Source organism: Protopterus annectens, chromosome 11.part0 (assembly GCF_019279795.1).
Source record: "Protopterus annectens isolate FY-2018-M chromosome 11.part0, PAN1.0, whole genome shotgun sequence".
NCBI classification, from domain to species: domain Eukaryota; kingdom Metazoa; phylum Chordata; order Ceratodontiformes; family Protopteridae; genus Protopterus; species Protopterus annectens.
In genome coordinates, this window is record NC_056745.1 from 315168305 (window position 1) to 315191794 (window position 23490).

The 23490-nt window shown below is 41.4% G+C and overlaps 2 protein-coding genes across 2 annotated transcripts in view; one reads left to right on the plus strand and one right to left on the minus strand.

Moving 5' to 3' along the window:
* LOC122815364 (dynein axonemal heavy chain 3-like) overlaps nt 1-23490 on the plus strand; it is a 4921723-nt gene that overhangs the window by 635769 nt on the left and 4262464 nt on the right. Inside the window, exon 9 of the mRNA XM_044087818.1 lies at nt 15871-16005. Coding sequence (XP_043943753.1) covers nt 15871-16005 — 135 coding nt within the window. The remainder of the gene's footprint in view (nt 1-15870; nt 16006-23490) is intronic.
* Nucleotides 14344-15286, minus strand: LOC122815966 (histone H1-like). The gene is made up of 2 exons (XM_044088851.1): nt 15273-15286; nt 14344-14920 (listed from the first exon to the last, which is right to left on the minus strand). The coding sequence occupies exons 1-2, from the start codon at nt 15284-15286 to the stop codon at nt 14344-14346; spliced, it is 591 nt and encodes a 196-aa protein (XP_043944786.1).

The following is a 23490-nucleotide window of genomic DNA, read 5'->3' on the forward strand; positions in this document are numbered from 1 at the left end:
CACACACACATACACATACTAGTCACAAGTATGGAAGGGGGGTGAAAGAATAACAATGTCTGGTTAATTAACTTTTTCAGTGGCACACAGTAGGCAAATCAAAACTGAATTAGGAATAAAACGCAGGATTACAGGATGAAGCTACAGAAGTGTCAGAAGGGACAAGGCCAAATAAAGAAGATGGTGTAGTCAGAGTGTATGTATTAAAAGCAATAACATGTTCAAAGAGTAGAAAATGCAAAGTGTGGATGTACTTTATGTACTCTCCTTAAGTACTATAAAAACTGAGTTTGGGGTAGTCTGTGTACCTCCATCACAGACACTGCAGAGACATGAACAAATCCAGTGCCTACAGGAACTGTGTAACATAGGGTGAGAGGACATTCATCTTTCCTATGCTAACTGAGCATATGTGTCATATACATATCAGAAAACAATTAATTTTATTTGGATTTCAGAAAAAGTTCATGGCACAAAGCATTTGTCATATGTTGGTGGCATGTAGGGTAGAGAGAAAGCAGTGATCTAGGCCTTATGAGAAAATTCTAAGCTAATTAGTTATGTACTCCAGGTTTGAAAGGATAAATTAAAACCTGAACAAAACCTTATATATTTGAAAACAACAGATGTCTTTTGAAATAAAGAACTTTTTCAGTTAAAATGTGTAAAAATGACACTCCGTTATTAATTGTGGACATGATTCAGATGGGTTGTAAAAAGGCAGTTTTTCAAGAAAAGTTTTTGTGAGCATGTGGAACATCATTAGAATCAATACTGGGTTTTATGATGGTAGGAATGTTTCAGAAAGATTTAGGGAGGTATTCATAGTCTGGGGTTTTGAATTTTTGCAGCAGTGATATAAGAAAAGAGGTGCTATGTGGATATGCAAATCCCTGACTGATTCCTATTAAGACATAAAGGAGTTGCTGTAAACACCCCCCCCATCGCAAAAGCATAACATGCGTAATGCATAAGCAAAAGGAGGTCAGCTGCTAAGCTATTACATTGTTAAGGGGCTTTACACGTATATGTATGATTATGATTCATAGGCATGAATATATAATTAACTCATTTGCATACAAAGTGGGTAAATAGCTGTGAACTTATTCTGTAAGCAACAGTTTTTAGGGAAAATACAGAGATGTGAGGGTATATTAGTTGGTGCTTCTGCATACCTGGACATTTTTACTGAGGGGGTCACTTGGATGCATGATTCATTTTGGTGCGTGCACATACTAGGGCATGTTATTGAGGGAGTTGCTTGGGTGATCATTTTATTTTAGTGCTTGTGCATACCCAAACTTTTTAATGAAGGGGTTGTTTGGGGAAATAATTAATTTGTGTGTCAGTGAAGTGCTTGTGCATACGTAATAAAAACTAATGAAGCGGTTGCAGGGGGAAATAATTAATTTTTGTGTTAAGGTAGTGTTTGTGCATACAAACAAGTTTATGGATTACAACTCCAATCGCTTTTAACAATGGATGTATATATCACAGGGATGTCGGACTATGAATTGCAAACCTTCCTCATTAGCATACTACACGTTACAAGATTTTTCATTTGCATATTATTACATTTAAGTCCTTTCTCATTGGCATAAATGGCATTTATGAATCTTGCCTTTGATACACTGATTCATAAGCATCAGGAATACCCCTACTGAATTTCTGAAGTGACTATGAATACTGGCCTTAATGAGATTAGAATAAATTTACGAAGCAGAGAAGTGAAGAAGCATCTAATAGATACATAAAATACTTAGATCAAAACAAATAATGAGCTGTTAGGTCTGATTGTGCTTGCTTTATCAAATGAATTTGTACTCTCTAAAGTAGTTTAATATTTAGACTGGACAATGCCAAGCTTTCAGAGCTCTTGAGGTAAAGAAATAATAGTTAAGAAATCCTCAAGTATCTGACTTAATAGATAAAAATACTGATTTATCACAATCTTCTTACATCCCACTGGAACAAAAGTCGATGAGCTGAGTACAGCAAACATCAGTTTATAGGTGGATTCACACCCCACCCCCACATACAGTTCTGAATCATGCATCCCAAGTTCACAGTATTTCAAAATCTTAGGGCAAGTGTAAGGACCACTGTTAATATGGTAGTATAAAATTATAGTTAAATCTTAGAAACAAATATAAAGAAGTAGATGTACTAACTATGGTCTCAGTAGCTTTAATTGACCCATTCATTGGTACTACTTGACACCTGTAGGGTATTACGGTGATTCCCCTTCACGTCACATGCCCACTTCATAGAGTCTGAAAACCGTGTGACCAAAACATCATAAGTGCAGAAGCACGAAGTCCCTGAACATCATCTTTCCTCTTCGGGAAAGTAACCAGTTACCACCATGGTGAACTTTGCCCTTTGTCCACTGTAGTGTGATCTCAGAGTTGGTATATTTAAGTAGGGGGGATGTGGTGGGTAAAGCCCCCCACTTTGATGGGTGTAGTTTGCTACCAGTTGTATTTTTTTCGTTGGTGGCCAAGTGGTTATTTTCCAGGAGAGGAAACATGATGTTCCAGGAGTTCGTGCTTCTGCAGTTACGATGTTTTGGTCACGTCATTTTCAGAATCAGTGAAGTGGGCTACAACATTATGAAGGTAAACCATTACAGCGCACCTTTTTTTGTAAAACATTGATGTATACAAAACACCAAATGGGTTCACTTTGCAGAACACAACATAATGGTGGTTCTTAGCAGGACCTAAAAAACACTACAGTAACTGAATCCATCATTTCTGTTGAAAGAGAAGTATTGGCTAATCCAGACTTATGGAAAAATGAAAGAAAGAATTTCCAGTTTTAGTTAGGAAATATTTCCTTCATAGGTTCATAGATAAGTACTAGGCTAACTGCCCTTGTGGGCCACTTTAAGCCTAGCCAATTACCCCATGTGAGAATTAAACCCTGCACCTTGTGTCTGTAAGATAAATACCTTAACTATTATGCTAAATTCTTACCCCCATAAGATTAGATAAAGTGAAAATCCCCATGCTGCTAGGCTGAGAATCTGCATGATCTCGTCTGATGAGGCCTGTCTTGTACCATGTGATAAATGTAGTGTGCAACTCTGTTGGCAGCAGTAATAAAGGATGATGGGTCATGGAAAATTTCCTTTGTATTCATTATATGCTGCATATTTATAGATTTGGAAGGGTACAGTGATCTCAGGATTTCAATGGCCAGAATAATGTATTTTTGTACCATGTGATCAGAGCCGATATTTTGGAGACCTTTGCAGTTCTATTTAATTGATTCAGCTTGTCATTTTCAATTATGGAAGCGATATATTACTGTCTGTATCACTTGTGTCCCATTAATTTTTTTTTCTCACCATGTCTGTTCAAGTTAAGCATAAGAAACACTAAAAATGCATATCATATAGCCTTGCATTTATAGTAAGGTATAATTCTTTACAATAAACTTATTTAAAATTTAAAAGATATAAAATGATTGCATGTAGATGATATTACAGATATTTCACATAGTTATGATTCAATTAGGCATATCTCTGAAGAATAATGTGAACATTTGAATAAACAGAATTGCTTTGGTTCTGTTAAGAGCTTACCTTCTTTCGATTCTTAGAAGTACAGACTTCTCAACAACGGGGACTATGAATCATCGGTTCTTCGGAACTTTATTGTTTCATAAACTGTATGTTAGTACTGAGATGTATTTTTATCATTTGGACCATTTTAACTTATTTAATCTGTTCTTCAAGCCACGACCACTAACTACTATTTTCTCACTTACCAACCGAACTAGTTAGCAAAAAAAAATCAAGTAAATGCAAATGCTGCACATTCTAGCTTTGTTTGGAGTATTAAAAATGTATTAATAGATTGCAGGACCACTATGTATCAGAAACTAAATATATAAATTAGCTTGATGTTCTGTTTCATGCTAATACCCCTGCCACACTATATTTGTTTTTTTTTTTTACTTTGCTGTGCTACATAATGCTCTGATGGAGGATGCCATTCTGGTGTGAATATTTTTTTAATAAGCATTCTGTTTTCCACAAAGTGCTTTTTGCCTCCAGAGGATGATAATATATTGATCTGCACTGTCTCCTTTAGGATTTCATTTCTCATAGGTTCATAGGTTCATACTAGGCTATCTGCCCTTGAGCATTTATAAGCCTAGCCCGATTGTGTTTGGCTTATGCCACCCCTTGATTTGAGTATACTGTGCGCTTTTTAAAGTTTAGTTTACTGTGCCTCTGTCTAATAGTGACACGGAAGTAATCCCTGGGACATTCACTTATAATATAGTTTGATTTCTGAATCTGTGGTTAGACTGTCAGTAATTATTTTTCAGTAAGTCACAGGTTTGAATCCTTTGCTTTCCATCACGGGTCCCCTGCTCTAGAGACCCGCCCCCATCCCAAGTACATTGTTTGCAATTCACCAGTCATTTTGGATGCTCCTTCAGCAAAAGGATGAATGAAACTGCTTAAGTGTTATAATAGACGTCCAGACATCATTACATTATCTTTATAAACAGGTTCACATTTGGTGGATTCATAGAGTTGTCCTTAAATTCCCTCATAACAGAACAGTATGAAGCATCTGATGTATTTCATCACATTTCATTGCCAAGCTCACCAAACTTTGTATACCTTGTCTCTGTATTCTTGTATGTTGCTATAATTTTATTACTAATATGACTATGTCATGTGTGAAAAAAGGCCCTTGTGGTCCAAGTCACTACCTTTATAGGTAGTTATGGAGACTAAAAGTTAGTAAGGCATAGGACCCCCCCCCCCCCGCCCAGTTCTCTACACGTCCGCTGGTGGTATCATGTCTGCTGAAAACTCCAGTCTCAGATATTTTCTCAGCTTTGACTGACATTACACAGTAAAACAATCTGGAATCTCTAGCACTTAGAAAGGGCTACATATACCTTGATGAGTGGTCTTTTCCTGGTCCAGAAATCTTAAAATCTGATGGTTACTATGACACAAAAGGCAGGAAAAGAAATTCCTAAATAAAACTCCATGAGATAAATAAAATAGTCCAAGACAGCATGCATTGAGGAAGCAGGGGAATATACCTACAGAAGGGGAAATAATCTAAATCAGCCTTTATCTATATGTAGCAACATAGGTGTCATCTTCTATGGAAGAAATGTGGTCTCGGTCAAGAAATATTTTGTTTAGGGTGTAGTTTGCTTTAATTCTGATATATTTCCAAATGTGGTATTTCTCATGATATGGTGTGTATCAGATGCTTAATACAATTTGTGGAGCTACTTAATGTTTGCTTGTATTGTAGCCTGTGGGAAAGGTAAGAAATAGAAGAATATTTAATCAAGACTCATACTCCTACAACATAAAACAGGCTACAACTGAGATGCAGCTCATTCAATTATGCAGTACTGGCAATGAAATACAAACAAATTGTGGAGTGCATGGAGAAACAGCAACATTTTGTTACAGAGTTAATTGTGTACTGCAGCAACAGCAGTGATCACGGTGCTGGGTGTGGGTACTATAACAAGTGTAACATACATGCTATTAATAACAGAGGTGCAGGTGAGCAACTCATTACGTAGAAGAATCTTGCTTGATGTAATTGTGATGTAAAATAACTGCAGAACTAGTCTTTGTGCTCATTTTAGTGTGGTGCAGATACGCTGTTTGGCAAGTTACTTAATGCCGCACTTAAATTCTTGTCACTCATACATTCCAGTGAAGGAGTGTGCCATACTTACTGGGCTGTTTACAACCTTCATTTGGTTACAGTCAGGCACAATGTGCCAAAGTAATAGTGTGCTTTTTTATCCAGCTTGATGCTTTTCACTGCTGTCACATTGTCTGTGATCTCTGCTCCACTTTCCTCTAGCCTCTCCTCATCTCTTTCTTTAAGAAGCAATTCTGCCACTTTCCCAACTACTGAGATTAAACCAAGAGGTCTGTACTTTTCTGCTTCTGCCTGCCTCCCACATTTGTTAACAGGAATCTGATCTGACCTTTAACTGTTTTCAAGTACCTTCCCATTGTCCTTTGATTTGTTAAAAGTGATAGTCAAGTATGTTACCAGGTCTTTCCTAAATTCCTTTAAAAATAAGAACCTCTTCAAAAAGCAGTTATATTCGAGGATGTGATTTCATTTTTGCTTACTTACTTTTACTTCATCATTCGCGTTGATTGGAACAAACAAGTAAATGAAAAGGCAAGCTTTTATACTGCATGTCTTCATCAGGTAGTAAAAACCTTAAGAGCGATTTTTGTCTGTTTATTTTAAACACCTTTACTAAAGTATTACTTAAGACATGGGCACACATACATTAAGAAAATAAAGCAAACCATCTTAACGTGTGTCATGTATATGCAGTGTATATGACATACATGTTTTCTTTCTTTTTAATGATAATGAACTCCATTACATAAATTGCTCAGTTCTTGCCTTCTGTTAAACCTCACTCCTAATCCTAAACATTATTCTGTGTTATAGTTCCCACAAACTCCATTTATATGCCTGTAATTTGCTTGTTCTCTTTTCTGAAGATACTACCTCTAGTTCTTTTATCTCCTTTACAATATTCAGTACTTTTGTTCTAGTTTGTTTAGATTTTGATTTGTATTCTGTAGTAATTGCATTTTTGGCAGTCAATAGTATTAAATTTAGCAAGGTCTTACTATGTACAGACAATTCAGATTCTGTTTCCCAGCTCAAATAATTCTGCCAGAACACTCTGTAGGGGATTTTTAAAAGCTGCTAACTTTATACATGCCCAGTTACCTCTCTCTTTTCCATCACACTGCTTGTCATTATTTTTGTATCTTAGACAGTTTGAATCTGATCATGTATGATTGCATTGTATATCTCTGGTTTTCATTTTTGCTAGTCCTTTCAGAGTTTATTATCTTTTTTTGTTAATGGAGTGAATTATCAAGTTAAGAGTCTTATTTCTTCCTTCAATACATTTAAAGCAAAGTATTTATTCATTTTTTACCATTTCATTGTTAATCTTGGCCTTTTTTTTTCATTGTTATATTTTACAATATGCTTCTTTTTTGTACCGCTTCTTAGTCATACTCCATTTATTTCCTTGTGAAGTTCAACTGTATCTAGTAATTGTGTATTTTATAACATAGGCTAGATTCAGATTTGCTGAATCTAGGCTGTTTGGCATTATCTGAGCACGGAAACCAGCTATCTTACACGAAGAGGGGCCCCTGCACCTTTGTGGCAGAAGAGTATAGCCAGGGGCCCATCTGAGTTGAGGATTGTTGGAATAAGGCTCTGTATTAAGCGTTTCCATTAGGCCGCTTGTTTGAAAATTACTTAACAAAGGTTTGCATTGTGGCAACGGGGGTTAGTACTGCCCATTATAGATGCAAAGACTTAGAAAGTCAATTTTTCCCTAGGTAGCTGCTTGTGAACCATCCTAGGCTTCTCCATTTCTCTGTACACTACACAGTTGCACACTGCTGCCTGGAGAGCAACTCAGCTATGTATCGTTTTAGGCATTGACACAGGCACCTACTCCCAAACCTTGGTAGTTTAGTTGGCTCTAGTAGTCCCTCAGCAGAGTCAGTTCCATCCAGTCCTATCCCAACTGCTTACTACAAATCTGACATAATGGATGGACAGTTTCTCAATGTTTCTCCAGCCAGCTTGATGGACATGAGCATCCTGAGGCAATGTAGCAATTCTCTCATGTATACTGACAACACATTACTCCTAACACATACTAATACAACATGTGAAGGATGTATCTATACTATAAATCTGGAATTAGTGCTCTTTCTCCCTCATAAAACAGTAAATCAAATACCAAATGGTTTTTCAGTGTACACACTTCACATCTTCAACATACCAACAACAAAACACAACCCACATATGCGGAGGTACTCACTAGAAGTATACCAACAGAACAGGGACCTCCCAAATGCATACCGTCCATACACAGTGCAGTCCCAACAGCATCCATTACACATATAAACACATACATCAGTGTCTAACCCAACAAACCCTAAGAGAAAATACCTCAAAACCAAATGCCTTGGTCATAGGCGACATGTTAGTGAGACACACAGATAACCCACTCACCAGGCTGGACAAGGAGAAGGTCACAGTCAGCTGCCTGTTGGGTGCCAGGATCCATCATATCATGCATGCACTCAAGTCTCTCAACAAGTACTGTTATGGCTGTCATAGTTGATGATGCAGTGAACAATGTGAGACGTATCTCACTGGACTATATGAAGAGTCACATGACTGAGCTCACTGAGCATGTGTCCCAGGCACGTCTGTCCCTAGCCTTAAGCAGCAATCTACCTTCACCCAGGATGATGCCTCAATACAAACAAAAAATTATTGACTTTAACAATTGGAGTAGCTTCTGCTGTCAATGCAAAGGGATCCAGTATATGTCAGTCTGGGATGACATGGTCACAAGACCATGCTGCTTTGCCAGGGATGGTCTTCACCTGTCACCTCTTGGCTTTCTGTTACTGGCTAAGGTACTTGCCTCGCCCATAGTGCCTTTTTTAGGCAATGTCATAAGAACAAAATTCTTGACATAAAAACATCTTCTAGAGAAAAACTGAAGGTTATGCTGCTTAATGCTAAGAGTCAAAATCAGAAACTCCACTCACTGGAAGCACTCCTTACTTTGGAAGACACGGATTTCGGTGCAATATCAGAGACATGGATCAAGGCTGCAGAGAGCACCTCAGCCATACAAGGCTGCAATGCGTTCCACACATTCAGACCACAAAATGAGCAAGAAAGAGCCAAAGTGGGAGGTGTATCCATCTTCACGAAAGCCAAACACACCTCAAGACTGATTAAACAGTATGACTCCCTAGAGCTATTCCATGTCCAGCTTATTGTAGGAAAGACCCCCTCCACATAATTGTTAGCTATAGGGCTCCCACTATGAACTATGTAAACCACACTGCTTACCTGGACCTACTTGATTCACAATACAGCCTAACAGCCTAGTCATGGTGCAACATATACGAGCACTAATATGCTCACCCTAAGGTTCCTGGACTAGCACTAACACGCTCACCCTAAGGTTCCTGGACTAGCACTAACACGCTCACCCTAAGGTTCCTGGACTAGCACTAACACGCTTACCCTAAGGTTCCTGGACTAGCACTAACACGCTCACTCTAAGGTTCCTAGACTAGCACTAACACGCTCATCCTAAGGTTCCTGGACTAGCACTAACATGCTCCCCCTACAGTTCCTGGACTAACACTAACACACTCACCCTAAGGTTCCTGGACTAGCACTAACACGCTCGCCCTAAGGTTCCTGGACTAGCACTAACATGCTCACCCTAAGGTTCCAGGACACATGCTCACCCTAAGGTTCCTGGACTTTGTTAACACAAATGCTCTGGAACAGATAGCTGGCACCCCCACAAGGGGCTTAAAAATCCTTGACCTAGTGCTCACCAACATGGGAGATCACTGCGCCACCCCCATGTGTGGGGCCCTTTCTGGTAAGGTCAGATCTTAAATCTGTTTCATTTGAAGAAACGACCACAACTGAACCCCCTCTGAAGCAAAAATGTTAAAAAATTTTTCCAAAGCAAAGTATAGCCTCCTACTCGATGGCATAAATAGTTTCAAACCCTAGCTCACCACTGACAGCACACAGGTTATCATATTAGTACTAGCATCAGTTATTGGTTTGAGGGTATGCCAGTGTTCTCAGTGAGAACCTCAGCCAGGTCAATGAGGTATCTTCCAGACAAAACAGAATGTCACAGAGTCCCAGCTGGGTGGAGAGGAGAAAGAACATGATTTTGTTCTCCTTGACTCACCTGGTGTTCTCTGTGAGACATTAGCATTGGCTGTTATTACCATGAATATTTTGGAGAATAAGATGGTGACCTGGGATTCCCACTAGAATTGTGGTGTGTGAATCATAAACACTGTATGTCAGTACTGTCATGAAGCCCAAGGCATATACACCCACAGGCAGCATGCAGAAGCCCTGAAGCATAGCATATCAGTGGAGAGTGGCAGAACATTGCTGCACATTTTGTTACCCATACATTTCATAGGAATATGTGGAACACATCCAAATTTGAATACATTCATCACAAAATGCTATAGCAGCACCTGCATTCATTTAAAAGTTACAGTAGCACTGCAACATCTTAGATGAATTCGGCATCTCACTCATATCCCTTTGTCAACTGCTGTTCACTCTCCCTAAAAGCTTGCACTTGGGGCAACTGTTGCATTCACCCTGCCCTAGTTACATCTCTGCTATTGTAATACCTGACAATAATGAAGGCATAGACTGAGTGATAGTCACAATACACACATGACACACAAGCAGTGTCTGTCTCCATAACTGATGTTCCTCTATACAATGTTCATTGTGATGGTATGGCCTCATCTTACATGAGCTGCAGGCAGTATCGCACAACAGCGTACTATCTCCACTGGGGGCTCCCAGTGACTAACAGCACCAACATTGCTCACCCTGTGGCAGCACCAGAAGACCACACTGCAACCTTGTGGGTTTACTCATGGTATGGCAACCCAGCAGGGGGTTCTCAGCACATTCACATGTCGCAGTCAGCACCTGATATGTTGCAGCACATCTAGTCACAGTCAGCTGTTACACATGCTGACATGTAGATGATTATTGTGGTGTGTGGCCTCCATTAGCAAAGTGCATGGGACTACTAAACCTAAGTTTCATAAGAGCTATGGTGGCATATGTTGCATTCCTTGTCTATATACAGGAAAAAAGCATTCATGCTATCCTGAATTCCAGTAAAGTGAACTTTATTGGTAGGATAAGCACTTTTATCATTATCCTTCATCAGATCTAGTAAATCAGTGTCATTGCTGTCTTAGTTTATACACATATTAACTGAAGGAAAACTTCTGCGTAATCAAAGCAAGCCAATGACAGGGACACAGTTACTGACAGAGAAAGAATCCATTTTTTCCTGTACATAGCTAAGGGTATTTAAAGCTTAAAATTCAAGATTTTAACATGATCCACTGTAAAGTAGTAGCTATTCACATTCATAATCCAACAGCTGTTATCAAAGCTATCCATTTAAATGAACAGACTATGAACATAAGGTCTGATAACTGAAAGGCCCAAAAATAAGGTTCAACAGCTGATTTTGTAGCTATAACCAAAATGAACTGGTTAAATAGTCCCAACAGTTGTTATTACAGCTTAATTCTTTGAAGAGCTTACTAAAACTGAAAAGATCCATTTAATAGCCTAGCAGCTGTTACTATGGTTAAAGTTAAACTAATCTGGCAAAAGGCATGAACAACTGTGAAAACAGCTTCCTCCATTTGCTGGTTCAAAAATTAGCCCCCAAAGCTGGTATACCAGCTAGCACCATCAAAATGATCTTGCATAAGGATCCAGCAGCTAACACTAGAGTTAGCTTCAGTCACTCCCTCTCCAGCCTACCCCAACCTCAGAGCAGCTGTCACTACAACTAGCTTCAGTGACTCCCTCTCCAGCCTACTCAAACCACAGAGCAGCTGTCACTACAACTAGCGTTTAGTCACTCCATCTCCAGCCTACCCCAACTTCAGAGCAGCTGTCACTATAACAAGCTGCAGACACTCCCTCACCAGCCTACCATAACCTCAGAGCAGCTTTCACTACAATTAGCGTCAGTCACTCCCTCTCCAGCCTACTCCAACCTCAAAGCAGCTGTCACTGCAACTACCGTCAGTCACTCTCTCTCCATCCTACCTCAACCTCAGACCAGCTATCACTAAAACTAGCTTCAGTCACTCCCTCTCCATCCTACCCCAAGCTCAGAGCAGCTGCCACTACAATTAGCTTCAGTCACTCCCTCTCCAGCCTACCCCAACCTCAGAGCAGCTGCCACTACAACTAGCTTCAGTCAATCCCTCTGCAGCATACCTCAACCTCAGAGCAGCTGTCACTTCAACTAGCTTCAGTCACTCCCTCACCAGCATTCCCCATCTTCAGAGCAGCTGTCACTATAACTAGTTGCAGTCACTCCCTTACTAGCTTACCCCAACCACAGAACAGCTGTCACTACAACTAGCTTCAGTCACTCTTTCTCCTGCCTACTGCAACCTCAGAGCAGCTGTCACTACAACTAGCTTTAGTCACTCCCTCTCCAGCCTACTACAACTAGCTTTAGTCACTCCCTCTCCAGCCTATCCCACCCTCAGAGCAGCTGTCACTACAACTAGCTTCAGTCACTCCCTCTGCAGCCTACCCCAACCTCAGAGCATCTGTCACTACAACTAGCTTCAGTCACTCCCTCTCCTGCCTACCCCAACCTCAGAGCTGCTGTCACTACTAGTTTCAGTCACTCCCTCTCTAGCCTACCCCAAACTCAGACCAGCTGCCACTACAACTAGCTTCAGTCACTCCCTCTGCAGCCTACCCCAACCTCAGAGCAGCTGTCACTACAACTAGCTTCAATCACTCCCTCTCCTGCTTTCCCCAGCCTCAGAGTAGCTGTCACTATAACTAGCTTCAGTCACTCCCTCACTAGCTGACCCCAACCTCAGAACAGCTGTCACTACAACTAGCTTCAGTCACTCTCTCTCCTGCTTACTGCAACCTCAGAGCAGCTGTCACTACAACTAGCTTTAGTCACTCCCTCTCCTGCCTACCCTAACCTCAGAGCAGCTGTCAGTATAACTAGTTTCAGCCACTCCCTTACTAGCTTACCCCAATCTCAGAACAGCTGTCACTACAAGCTTCAGTCACTCCCTGTCAAGACTACCCCAGCCTCAGGGCTGCTGTCACTAAAACTAGTTTCAGTCACTCCCTCTCCAGCCTACCCCAAACTCAGACCAGCTGCCACTACAACTAGCTTCAGTCACTCCCTCTGCAGCCTACACCAAACTCAGAGCATCTGTCACTACAACTAGCTTTTACCACTCCCTCTGCAGCCTACCCCAACCTCAGAGCAGCTGTCACTACAACTAGCTTCAATCACTCCCTCTCCTGCCTTTCCCAGCCTCAGAGTAGCTGTCACTATAACTAGCTTCAGTCACTCCCTCACTAGCTGACCCCAACCTCAGACCAGCTGCCACTACAACTAGCTTCAGTCACTCCCTCTGCAGCCTACCCCAACCTCAGAGCAGCTGTCACTACAACTAGCTTCAATCACTCCCTCTCCTGCTTTCCCCAGCCTCAGAGTAGCTGTCACTATAACTAGCTTCAGTCACTCCCTCACTAGCTGACCCCAACCTCAGAACAGCTGTCACTACAACTAGCTTCAGTCACTCTCTCTCCTGCTTACTGCAACCTCAGAGCAGCTGTCACTACAACTAGCTTTAGTCACTCCCTCTCCTGCCTACCCTAACCTCAGAGCAGCTGTCAGTATAACTAGTTTCAGCCACTCCCTTACTAGCTTACCCCAATCTCAGAACAGCTGTCACTACAAGCTTCAGTCACTCCCTGTCAAGACTACCCCAGCCTCAGGGCTGCTGTCACTAAAACTAGTTTCAGTCACTCCCTCTCCAGCCTACCCCAAACTCAGACCAGCTGCCACTACAACTAGCTTCAGTCACTCCCTCTGCAGCCTACACCAAACTCAGAGCATCTGTCACTACAACTAGCTTTTACCACTCCCTCTGCAGCCTACCCCAACCTCAGAGCAGCTGTCACTACAACTAGCTTCAATCACTCCCTCTCCTGCCTTTCCCAGCCTCAGAGTAGCTGTCACTATAACTAGCTTCAGTCACTCCCTCACTAGCTGACCCCAACCTCAGAACAGCTGTCACTACAACTAGCTTCAGTCACTCCCTCTCCTGCCTACTGCAACCTCAGAGCAGCTGTCACTACAACTAGCTTTAGTCACTCCCTCTCCAGCCTACCCCACCCTCAGAGCAGCTGTCACTACAACTAGCGTCAGTCACTCCTTCTCCAGCCTACTCCAACCTTATAGCAGCTGTCACTACAACTAGCTTTAGTCACTCCCTCTCCAGCCTACCCCAACATTAGAGCAGCTGTCACTACATGTAGCATCAGTCACTCCCTCTCCAGCCTACCCCAACCTCAGAGCAGCTGTCACTACAACTAGCTTCAGTCACTCTGTCTCCAGCCTACCCCAGCCTCAGCTCAGTCTTGTTAGTCTTCAGTATGTTTATGTAGGCTAACTGCAGGCTGTTGGGAAACATTTCTGGAAGTGTGATGACCATTAGAGCACTTTCCTGGGGAACACGAGCATTCCTCCGTTACAGCAGTGGATGGTACTTGGTAAGATGACTGATGCCTGTAACTGGTGTTTGATTCAGCTATGTTTCTCCACTGCATACTAGGAAGTTACATTGCTTTTTTTGCCAGTAGTTTTCAATAGCATCACTGAACAGCTCTATTTCTTTGCTTTCAGTGCTGCTTTTTTTGCTTTAGGTGAGGTCTTGGGTTTTGGAGCTTTGGGTTTTACTGCCTTTTTAGCTGGGATTTTGGCCACTTTTGGCTTGGTAGATTTTGCCTTCTTAGGACTGTTTGCTATCATTTTAGCAGCTGCTGGTTTCTTGGGTTTCTTTGGAGTTTTCTTCTTGCTGCCATCTGCTGCTGCCTTCTTTGGTTTCTTAGCGGTCACTTTAGCAGCAGACTTCTTTTTGGTGTAATTTTCCTTTCTGGGCTCCTCCTTCTTGTTGAGCTTGTAGGAACCCTTGTGCAGCAGCTTCCCTTTGCTGACCAGATTCCTGAGTGACAACAAGAGGCGAGTGTTGTTCCTCTCCATGACGTACCCCGCAGCCTTGAGAGCCTCCTTGAGATCACAGAGAGACATCCTGTGCCATTGTTTGGAGGTGTCCACAGCCTTCAGGGTCAGATCAGACATGCTGGGACCTGAGGGTTTCCTTTTTGATGCCATCACCTCCTTCTTGGAAGGCTTGGTAGGAGCAGTAGCTGGAGCAACTTCAGTATCAGCTATGCTTGTCAAACTAGAAAAAGCAGAACAAAAAGTAAAGTTGTTGAATTACTAGGAAGTCACACTGTTATTTTGCCAGTATATTTTCCTCTCTTTCTGTGGCTTTCCAGTGAAATGGCTTCTACTTTAAATCTTGACCCATTTATTCCAAATTACTTTCCCAGCCTCCAAGATGGTAGCATATATGTCAAGGGCAAGAAAACTCCCCAGATGTGACCCCTGTGATCTGTTGGAAAAGGTGTGCGGCCTTCTTTATTACTCATTTCATACAGGTGTCTAGCCCCACTTGGAATCCAATTCTAAAATCCTGTACAAAACAGCATTGTCACTGTCATCTCTGTTCTTAGCTTTGTGAGAAAGTTTACTTTACTTTTACCATTTTGATTTTACAGGGATGACATCATATCACATGACTTGAATACCTGTGTAGAGGGTGTATAAAATCATGAGAGTACACTTACTCTAGTTTCTATAGGGGCTGCACTTAGCTCACCCCTAGCGATGTCCCAAAAGAAGATACCTCTTGCTGTTTAGATTCCCACCAAGCTGATCCTATACAGTTCTGTTGTTTCTCTAAAGTACAGATAGGCATTGTTTCTAGAAGGAATCCAGACAATGCACTGAGGAGCCATTCAAGTTAGCTTTCCTCTAAGCCCATACTGATTCACTGTGAGATGTTATTTGTTATTGTCCTGATTGGCATATATGATCTGATCTGTTTTATTGCTGAAAAAGAAAAATAAATCACAGTTAAACACATATATAGGAAGACAGCCATAGTAACTAACCTATCCCTATATTAATCTTATTTCTGGTTCAGTCGTGTGTAGCTCCTTGTCTTGACGTCAGGTGTTTGTGTGCTACAGATTAAAATATTCTTGTTTCTTCATTTCTGCACATGTACTTTATTCACATCAGATTTGTACATTTATTTATGTGTGAGTTTATTTATTTGTTTTGCAGAAACCATCCTTTGCAGATTCTGATATTTATTTTTCTCCATCCATGGACGAGATGATGACAGGATTAAACTCAATAGTAGATAATATCATTCTCAGTGTCCAGAAAATACCAAGACCTGAGCATCTTCTCTTCCAGGTAAGGATAATATCCATGATGCTTTACATTATTTAAAATTTGTGCCTTCTTATGCAGGTCATCCAACGGCTCAAACTGTCACCCAGTAACTGGAAGTGGTTGTACTATAGAATAAAAAACTAGTACAATAATTTGAAGAGCAGTTAGATTGTGTGAATGATATGCCCCCTGCTGTGTAAGAGAACTACCACACTGACTTCTGAAATCATGCCACAGTAAATAGTCTGCTATCATAGCATGGGTTATTTAGTGCAATAGTACTGCAGTCTATGACCAATCTAGCATACTGAACATCCCAGTATAATTTAGATAAACATGATGAAGTAGAGAATGTAAGCCATTTTGGCAGATGCAGCATAAAAATAGGAAGGAAAACATAAAATACATTCCCTTTCCTAACTGTTTTTTCAGTCCAAAAGCTCAAAACACCTCATTGTGATTTATAAACAGAATGGTCATTTATACTAAGGCAGATGGGTTTTACTACAAGACAGTGTGAGGCTATTCATATACACTGCAGTGAATATAATCACATGCATTTTTCTTTCATTTATGAGTTAGTGCTGCAGACACACACACACACACACACACACACACACACACACACACACACACACACACACACACTCAAACAAACAGGACAGACACACAACTTTGTATAATTCATCTCCATATGATATAGCCGTTTAGTGCTCAGTGTTTTTCTGAAACATGAATTCCAGTGGGAATGAAGAAATATCACCTGCCTTCTGGGAAATTTGGCCTTAGTTTATAGACAGAATTTTTTCAGGAACTTTTCACATGGGAGGTGGCCTGTCTCTCATACTCTGGACATGACCCATAGGAGAAGCCTGAGGTAGGTGTGGCAATACCGTCAGGCCCCTGACTAGGGTGCTATTTATTTAGAATTTATATTAGTAAATGAGACAGTTTTACCAATGTGACTGTAACACAATCGTATCGATAACACTCTTGGAACAAAGTTAATTGGTTGACTTTGTAGTCATTTCATTAGATGTGAGGCCATATGTGCTAGCTAGTCACATCTAGAGAGCTGCTGAGTTGTCAGCTATTCACCATAGGTTCATAGGTGGGTACTAGGCTATCTGCCCAAAGGCATTTATAAGCCTAGCCAGAATGTGTTGGCTTTCGCCTCCCTCTTAGATTAGTTCCCTGTGCTTCTGTCCAGCAGAGCGACAGAAGTGATCCCCGAGGTAAACTTTCTGTTTCCCATCCACTTGTCAAGGTTTCTTTTGAAGAGTGTTAGTGAGAAGCTCTGCCTAATGTAGATTGGGATCTTGTTCCAAAGGAATCTATCCCTCCAGCACGTTCTATTTATTGTTGTGGTGAAATTTAGATCCCTAGAGCTTGTGGCTCGAGGGGATAAGGTTTTCTTTAGGTAGAGCATGTCCATCAATTCTGGGTTGGACATGGCCTTGTATGTCAGGCAGAGATCACCTCTGAGTAGATGGTATGCAACCGAGTACAGTTGGAGTTTCTTCAGTCGAGCTGCATAGGGCATCTGCTTGAGGCCAGTGATCCTCCTGGTGAGGTACTTCTCTGGTCTTTCCAGCTGTTACAGGTGTCTTGTAAGGTACATCCCAAATGGGGCATTGTACTCTAAGATGGGTCTGATGAGTGATGAGTAGAGGGGCACAATGACCTCTTTTGATCTGGATGCGAACCCTTTTGTGATTAGGTGGGCCATGTAGAAGGATTTTCTAACCACTTTGGCAATGTACTTATCAAAGTGAGATTACTATCTACTTGGGTCTCCAGATCCCTTATTACGTCTTCCGTATTTAGGGGACTACCACCTATGTGGTCGTTTGTGGATACTTTGTTTTTTTCCAAAGTGGATGACTATGCACTTTTTGTCATTTAACTTGAGGCCATGATTTTGACACCAGGTATCCATCTCAGTGAGACCCTTTTGGAGGATGTCTGTGTCAGCCGGAGAGTCAGTTATAGCCCCTAGTTTGCAGTCGTCTGCGAACTTGGCCAGCCATAGTCCTCCTGTGCTTGCCTGTACCACTGAGAAGTATATGCTGAACAGGAGGGTTCCTAGGACTGAGCCCTGGGGAACACCATGTGTAACCAGTTTAGAGACAGACCTAGCTCCCGCAACTCTCACCATGTGGGTCCTGTCCGTGAGCCAGTTGGCAACTCATCTTGTGATGTAGGGGTTTATGTTCAGGCTGGTGAGCTTGTCTATAATACCAGAATGGGGAATGGTGTCGAAGGCCTTAGCGAGGTCTAGGTAGGCTGTGTGCACCACGTTTCCCTCGTCTATAGCCTTGGTAACTGTCTTAAAGAAGTCCACCAGGTATAGGAGGCATGATCTGCCCTTAACAAAGCCAAACTGGGTACGGTCCAGTGTTTGGAGGTTCCCACTGTCTCTGTTAGTGAGTTTCATGATGACGTGCTCCATAGCCTTGCAAACCAAGCTAGTCAAGCTTATAGGGCGATAGTTTCCAGGGTCTGTTGTGGCTCCATCTTTGTGGAGCAGAATAACCATTGCTGTGTGCCACTCTATGGGTATGTAGCCTGTGGAGAGGCTGAGTTTGAACAGTGTGTTTAGGTGAGGGGTTAGTTCGTCTTTGAGCTCGTGTAGGACGTAGCCTGGGACACCGTCCAGTCCCATTTATGCTGTGTTTTTGGGTTTGGAGAGGGCTGTTTTAACCTGAATGTCTGTGATTTCAGGGACTGTACATTCTTCTGGTATGGTTATGGGCCCTTTTGGGGGTGAGAGGGGGTTAAGTCTGTGCTGAACCTGTCTGCCAGGATGTTGATGATATCAGTCAGTTCAGTGTCTTTTGTGCCTCTGCACTAACTCCAAGCAGATCTGAGCATTGACACTTAGATTCTTGACATAGCTAAAGAATGCCTTGTGGTTATCTATGGAGTCCTTGGCAATTTTTCTTTCAAAGCTCGCCTTGGATGATTTTATGAAGGATCATAGTTTCTTGCTGATACTGATCAGGGATGTCTTCCCTTCTTGGGATTTTACTCTTTTCTGTACTAGTTTCCTCCTTCTATTGTATAGCTTGTTTATGGCAGGAGTCCACCAGACTGGTTTCCTTTTCTTGGAGGAGTGAGTCTTGGTTTTGCTTGGGATGGCACGATCCATGCATTCTTGTAGCTGCCCCTAGAATGCATTAATAAAGGGTTTTGCAGCTTGGACAGTGTTATCCTTCAGCATGGGGGCTTTGAAACTTTCCAACTTGGTCTTAAGTAATGTGAAATTTGCTTTTGAAAATTTTTTCATGGTGGCTTTCTTGTCTGGGGGTGGGGGCGGAATATGGATATCCAAAGTGATTTGTTTATGGTCAGATCTAACCAGTGAGGGATTGACCTCTGGTGTGGAACATCGGTTGCCCATGTTGGTGATGACCAGGTCCAATATTTTGTCACCTCTGGTGGGAGTGTTGACCAGTTAAACCAGGGCATTTGAGTTTATAAATTCTAGGAAAAGTTGGGCAAGGGAGTTAGTACTTGAGTAGTTTTTCTGAGTTAATGTTTGGGTAATTGAAATCACCCAATGTTAGGGTGTTTGGTAGGACCTTTATGTTTCCCAGTGATTCCAGAAACATGGAATGGGAGTCCTGGGACATGGTGGGTGATCTGTAGCAAGCTACAACTTGAATTGCAGTTTTGCCCATTGCTAGTTGCACGTGGATGATCTCTGAAGCATCGTACTGTGCCACTAATATGGAGGTGTGGGCATCCTTGATGAATATGGATACGCCCCCACCTTTTGTATTTCAGTTTAGGTTCTGTTTCCGAAATGTACGGTATGAGTTGTAGCCTGGTAGTGCTGGGGTGCTCTCTGGAGACTTAAACCAGGTTTCTGTTACTGCAAATATATCGATTTTCTCCATACTGAGGAGTGCCTCGAGTGCATGCATTTTGTGGTTTAGACTTCTGGCATTGAGTAGCATTACCCTCAGTTTTTTGTTACTTGTGCTATTTACGGTGGTTGGTTTGTCTTTTGAGCCTTGCCTAAAAAGGCACTATGGGGGTGGCAAGAGCCTTGGCAAGTATTCAAAAGCCTAAGGGTGACAGGTGCAAGCTGTCTCTAGTGAAGCAGCTTGGCTTGTCGAGCATGTAATCCCAGGTGGACAGACACTGGATCCCCTTTGAATGACACCAGAAACTTAGCCAATTGTTGAAATCGAGAATTCTTTCTTTATACCGTGGTAGCATTCTTGGTGAGGGCAGGATGCTACTCAGAGTCAGGGTCATATCAGCCTGGGCTATGTGATCAGAGAGCTCTTCCATGTCTCTTTTCATGTAGTCCAGGGAGGCATGGCTCAGGTCATTCAAACCAACATGGACAATGACAGAGTCATATCTGTACTTGTTCTGGAGTGACCTGAGTGCTTGTGTTATGTGGCAGTTCCTGGCACCCGACAGGCAGATAACAGTAACCTTCTCCTTATTCAGCCTAGTGAGTGGGACGTCAGTGTGCCTGACTATAGTCACCTATTACTAGTGTGTTGCGTATGTTATTTTGCCTTAAGGGCTGTGATTGCATGGTACACTGGTTTTGTGAAGTATGTGTTTCATGGTTTGTGTTGGGGGGTGGAGGTTGCTTGGATGTTTGCTTTGGAGGTCTCTGTTGCTTTTGTAGATTTTTATTTAGAGCCTCCAAGTATGTTTCCATGTATTTATGTGTGTTTTTTGCCAGTGCTGGTTTAATGGGTCTGTGTAAGACTGGTGGTGTGATGCAAGTATTTCCCTTCTCCTCTTGACTGTCTGATCCGGTCTTGGGTTGAGAGGGCTTATCCTCTAGTTTGGCTGTATGACTGCATCTCTTGCATGTATTAGTGTTTGGTGGTAGGAGAAGGGGGTTGTCTGTGTACATGAGACAGTTGTAACTTTGCCTCAAAATGCCCAAATTCACCAGTTGGACTGGAGAGTACACCTGAAACTACCCTTTGGACATGCCTGGATAGGTACAGTGAACTGTTTTACTGGATGGCTGGTAAGGTCAAATAGAGAGCCTTATCCTTCTGTACAGTACAGGAGGGTCCAGTGCTAGGGTTTATAAGTGCTTGCTATAAGTTTTGAGCAAGTGCCGGGCTGAGAAATGAATGAATCTAGCTGTGAGTTGCTTCAGCTAGCCAAGGCAATGACTGGACAGAGACAGAGAACCAAAACATGGACATTCTGGGAATGTCTAATCAATGTTTCTTTGTGTGACAAGTTCAGCTCTCACCTCCAGTAAATATTCTTCTGTATTCATGGAAAAGCCAAGAATATGGAGTCTGAATGGAACATTCTGAAAATCTTAACAGTTAATGTAGTGGCAAGGCAAGGTGGCCAAATGGTGAACAGCTATTGTCATGTTGGCAACTCTTAACCCACTGGTTTACGTCGGATTGAGGGAAGCTGTCAGGTTAAAGAAAGAAGTCTTCTATGCCATGTTAGCAGGGAGGACACTGATCTAACTGTTAGATACTGAAAATGAAAATCCAGGAAAGCGGTAGCTGCAGTGGTCTTCAAAGTGAAAGGCCAGGTGATGGTGGAGTTTTGGGAGGGAATAAAGAATACCTTTCAAATCCAAGCATCCTCAACCCCTTTTCTCATTTCTCCACATGGGGTCAGGGTGTCACTTTAACAGTGACAATCATCTAGAGCCAAGGTTCACTCCAGCAGGTGGCAAGCCCTGCCACAGTTGTTCTTCTACATCAAACTCACACCTGTGGCCAGTTTAGAGTGTTCATTCCACCTACTGCATGTCTTTGAAATGTGGGAGGAAAACAACATAAACACAGGGGGGACATGCAGACTCTACACAGAAGGGCCCCCAATCAAGAACTGAGCCAGGAAATCTCTAGCTGTGTGGTGACAATGCTATCCACTGAGCTACTCTGAATACCTTTTGACATTAACAAAATATAGGCAAACTATACATAGCTCAAGAGGAAGAAGCAGAAAATTGCCCAGGATTTTCTCAGCAATGACAGAGAAACACAACTATTAACTGAGAATATTGCTAAGTGAGGGAATAAGCACTTTGAGGAACTCCTGGACATATATTTCTCTTTGGAGACAGTGCCAAAATATGTACTGGGATTTGAATAATTTTGATAAAGGAGGATATTTCTGTAAATAAGCATTTAAGATATAACAAGGCAATAAGAATGGAATAGCTACAGCTGTAAATGCTGAAGGTACTGGGCACTGTTTTGGTGTCCGGGTTAACATACAGCAGGAAATCCTGAAGCTGTATAGTATACTCAGGTAGTGGCTCGCCTTTTCAAATGTCAACCTCATTTTTTATAATGTTTGTTTACTAAGTAATGAACACAAGAAAAAGTAAATAATAAATAAATAACGAAAGTTAAGAAAAATGTACTGCACAAATAATGTATAGCTATAAATATTGGGTTTTTAAGACTGACTATTGATCATTATTGGCAAAGGAATACCCTAGAGCAATAACTAAGAAAAGGGAAAGGTTTGATAAATTTGGTGAAGGTTTGATGAAAAAGTATAGGTTTTCACTACAATGCTTTTAAACATATGATCATTTTTCAGATGAGCATATTAAGAATTTGGAATGCCAATACAAAAAGGCAGGTAAGGCTGAAATATGATTAGTGTACAAATGTTGCAATGCAAAAAGGATTGCAAGGCTTTATATTATGCAAATATTTGCACTAAATTAGAAAGATGGATAATATTTTATTGGGATAGGGGGATTATCTCCCCTTAAGCTTCTTTCATCCAATCTTAAGGAGTATAAATGAGATTAGTTCATCTCTACTATTAAAGATTCTAAGGCCGCGATTCATAAGACTTCTTTTACGATCAACAGCACTATGTATGCATATTTAAAACTGTAATACAGCAAAGTGACAGAGGATTTTGAAGAGGATACAGATTATTTCTTTACCAGTCTCCATCTCTCCCAAGTTAAAGAAACAATTTTAGAAATGTTAAATGAACCACTAGCAGTAGTGGAAAATTATTATATATATTAACTTACTAATAGTTCTCCTAATTATTGTAAGGTCCCAGGATTTGATCGTCTTCCAGTGGAGTTTAATAAGACTTTTAAATTATTTCTAGCAAAGCCCCTTTTACAGTTGGTTGAAGCAGGAGAAACTTTAAATCTCTTACCATATGTTTAGAGACTAGCATCTACTGACTTGTTGACAAAGAAGAAGTGTTTAGTGGATCCTGTACTAATGGACGTTAGGCCTATCCTTCTGCTTCAAATAGAAGTGCAGATATTTGCAAATTATTGGCCACATTGTTAAGAAAGCATGTGGGTGAGTTATTACATCAGTTGATGAAAGGGTTTATAAATGGCAACACGTGGGGGTGGGCAGAGCTGGTGGTCCTATAGTTGAATGTGCATCAGTCCTGTAAACTATAGTAGTTGATGACAGCATCTTAGAGTTTTTTTTTTTTGACTTTCTGAAGTCTTTTGTCTCTATTTGTTGGCCTTTTTGTGGCAACCTTTAAAGTTTA